This window comes from Silene latifolia, chromosome Y, assembly GCF_048544455.1.
Source record: "Silene latifolia isolate original U9 population chromosome Y, ASM4854445v1, whole genome shotgun sequence".
Lineage (NCBI taxonomy): Eukaryota > Viridiplantae > Streptophyta > Magnoliopsida > Caryophyllales > Caryophyllaceae > Silene > Silene latifolia.
The window spans coordinates 83,157,654-83,161,482 of NC_133538.1; the positions used below are offsets into that span (position 1 = coordinate 83,157,654).

The 3,829-nt window shown below is 47.6% G+C and overlaps 1 protein-coding gene across 1 annotated transcript; it reads left to right on the forward strand.

The window, feature by feature from the left end:
• Window positions 1-1,536: 1,536 nt before the first annotated feature.
• On the forward strand, window positions 1,537-2,438 carry LOC141628425 (uncharacterized). Its single transcript, XM_074441573.1, has 2 exons — window positions 1,537-1,613; window positions 1,778-2,438. The coding sequence occupies exons 1-2, from the start codon at window positions 1,537-1,539 to the stop codon at window positions 2,436-2,438; spliced, it is 738 nt and encodes a 245-aa protein (XP_074297674.1).
• The last annotated feature ends 1,391 nt before the right edge of the window (window positions 2,439-3,829 follow it).

A 3,829-nucleotide genomic window follows, 5' to 3' on the forward strand; every position in this document is an offset into this window, starting at 1 on the left:
CTTGAATTTATAAGTTATATTTTCCGCGTTATTGCGGGGGTTCACAGATATCACCAAATCCTATCCAGAATCCAGCATCAACGGCTCCAATTCAAGCACCCAGGCACACCCGTGGCAAAAGTAACCTTGCCCCCAGGACTCCTGCTGTGGCGGCACACTCCAAATCAGACAAAGGACCTGGAAGCTCGAATTTCACTTCACCACCAAGTCCAACACAAGCCTTGCTTAGTGGAATGGAAAATCTGCAGAAGGTGATGGAAAGCATGCGGGAGGATCAAAGGAAGGTAGAAGCTGAGGCGAAAAGGAGGAATAGGGAACTCTGGGCGCAGATCGACGTCCTAAGGCAGCAATCTAGCACACCAGCCAGCACAGAGGGTGAGGTCCGGGCTCCAGTAATGGATCTCACCCAGGGAGCATCAGGCAGCAGGAGTCGACCTCGGCAGATTCCAGCCGAGCTAGTGACGAGATTAGATCTGACAGCAGTACCAACGGGATAAAGGATAGTCCTAAAGGGACTAGGATACCTCACACCGGATAGCTGACAGCCTTCCAGCCACACGGAAATACAACCAAGTAACATCCCAGTTAGTAACCTCGTAATAACTAAGCAAACACCAGGTGCAGGATCCGCAGGTAGTCTGCAAGTAAGTTGGCATCAGGGAACGCTCATGACATCGGTCCCATTAGGTAGCACGCCGCATCAGAATCCTTTGGAGTTCGGACCTGGGAGCAGTATCCAGAACCAGCAGACAACAGACAAACGCAACCCAGACTCAGGAAGTTTAACCAACAAGCAGTATCTGGAACTAAGGGAGATGCTGAGTAGGGTCCCAGGAATGCCACCTCCACTTGAGAAGGCAGCTCCCGACAGTTATGCTGACTCGCCATTCGTAGATGTAATATCTATTGTCGCCATGCCAAAGGGATTCGCAAACCCAAACATGACTCTCTTCGATGGCACAACAGATCCCTTTGATCACGTGAGCCAGTACAAACAAAAGATGATGACAGTGACGGTCGTTGGACATGTAAAAGAAGCATGTATGTGTAAGGGGTTCGGTTCCACACTATCGGGACCAGCACTCCGATGGCTCGTAAGTCTACCTAACAGGTCGATATCCACGTTTGGCGATCTGGTGAATGCGTTCACTCAGCAATTCGCAAGCTGCCGGAAGCCACAAAAGCATGCTGGCGACTTATACCGGATTGTTCAAGGCACAAACGAGACCATTGGGGAATACAACACTAGATTCAATAATGAAAAGGTGGCAGTGCAGAAGTGCGATGTGTCAACGGCAGTGGAAGCATTCATAAGGGGCTTACACCACGAGTCAGACCTATACAAGCAGCTGACTATGCACCCTTGTCATAGCTTCAAAGTGGTGCAAGAAAAGGCAGCAGTTGCAATCAAACTGGAAGAAGACATCCTAGCTAGAGCCAGCATACTAAGTACGCCAAGCGTATCCAGCATGTCGACCATGGAGAAGTCGAGTAGAAAATAATCCACCGGAAAGAAGGAGGAGAGATATAGGCCATATGGTAGGGGAGTCAACAGAATCGATAACAGAGAAGAGAATCAGCAACTCCCCACACTGGCAGAATATGGATTCACAGTTGGCGTCGGAGGGATCCTGAAAGCACTCAGGGAGATGGGAGACGGGGTAAGGTGGCCTAGGCCACCAGTAGAAGGACAGTCATGGCGAAAAGACAGTAAGAAAAAATGTGAGTTCCATCGTGACATTGGGCATAACACGGAAGATTGATACACTCTACGCAGGGAGATTAGGCGCTTGTACGATCAGGGGGAACTGAGCCACCTATTACCATGTGGGGACAAGCAGCAGGATAAGGTGGGCTTCACAAAGCCCGCAGCACCACCTACATGCACCAAGATAATAAACGTGATAACATGCGGCTCAAACTTAACCGGATTTACATATTCGGCAGCCAAGAGGCGTGCTACTGAAACTAAGGGAGACAGGCCGGAGACTTCCTGCAGAGTTTCCCACGCCGACCTGACTGCTGTCGCCTTTGACAAAGAGGATATACATGACAGCCAGGAACATCATGATGTACTTATCATAACACTGGCAATGGCCAATTGCACGGTTAGGAAGGTTCTGGTAGATATTGCCAGCTCGGTAAACCTAATCATGCTGAAAACCATAGAAAATATGGGGTTCAGCGAGAAAGACTTACAGAAGAAGACCATCCCGCTGGTAGGATTCAGTGGAGAGACAGCTAACTCGCTAAGAGAGATCGTGATTCCAACCTATACAGGAGGATTCAACAAACAAGTAAAATATTTGGTAATAGATGGACCATCTACCTACAATGTTATTCTTGGAAGACCATGGTTGCATCTGATGAAGGCGGTCCCCTCAACGTATCATCAGTGTGTGAAGTTCCCCACACCATGGGGAGTAGAGACAATATGAGGAGACCAGGAAGAAGCCAGAGGCTGCTAAAAGAAGGCATTAAAATACACGGCCAGCCCTCCAACATAGCAATTACAGAAGCAGCATGTCCAGCATGAGTACATTGAGCCTCCAGCTGAGGAGCTAGATCAGATCAATCTGGACAACCTACACCCAGAAAGAATTGTACTAATAGGGGCAGGATGCACAGGAGATCTCAGGAAGCACCTAATCAAATTCTTACATGCCAATATGGACTATTTTGCATGGTCCCATGATGACATGATAGGAATAGATCCATCCATCATAACACACAAACTCAGCGTAGACCCAAGTTGCAAGCCCATCCAGTAGAGACGAAGGAAGTTCGCAGCTGAAAGAAATAAGGTAATCAACCAAGAAGTAGACAGTCTGCTATCACTAAGCAAGATAATAGAAGTAAAATATCCGGAATGGCTATCAAACGTGGTAGTAGTGCCCAAAAAGAATGGGAAATGGACAGTATGTGTGGACTTCACCGACCTCAACAAGGCATGCCCAAAGGATCCTTTCCCACTGCCGCACATTGACGTATTGGTGGATGTGACAGCTGGACATGAAATGTTAACATTCTTGGACGCCTGGAGTGGTTAAAACCAAATCAAAATGGATCCGGAAGATCAGGAGAAGACAACATTCATGTCTGAGAGGGGGATATACTGCTACAACGTCATGACCTTCGGCCTGAAAAATGCGGGATCTACGTATCAAAGACTGGTCAACCGGATGTTTAAGGAACAGATAGGAAGAACCATGGAGGTATATATTGACGATATGGTGGTAAAATCAAAGAAGGGCAAGGATCATATGCAACATCTGGCAGGAACCTTCAGCACGCTCAGAGAATACAAAATGAAACTGAACCCTTCCAAATGTACCTTTGGAGTCTCATCTGAGAAATTCTTGGGCTACATCGTAACTCAAAGAGGAAAGGAAGCCAACACGGAGCAAATTAAGGCAGTACTACAGCTAGAGTCGCCAGAAAAGCCAAAAGATGTGTAACGGCTAGCACGCAAGGTGGCAGCCTTGAGCAGGTTCATCTCGAGATCCTCGGACAAATGCAGGCTATTTTACGACATACTAAAGAAGAGCCAGAAATTCGAGTGGACCACAGATCATGAGCAAGCATTCAGGGAGCTGAAACACTACCTCAGCACCCCATCGTTATAATAGAAGCCAGAACAGGGAGAACCACTGTTCCTTTATCTAGCTGTCACGGAGGTAGTAGTAAGCGCGGTTCTAGTCAGAGAGCAAGACAAAGCGCAAAAGCCAGTCTACTATATAAGCAAGTCTCTGCTACCTGCAGAGACCAGGTACACATCTCTTGAAAAATTAGTACTAGCACTTGTAATTGCGTCTTACAAATGGTGCCC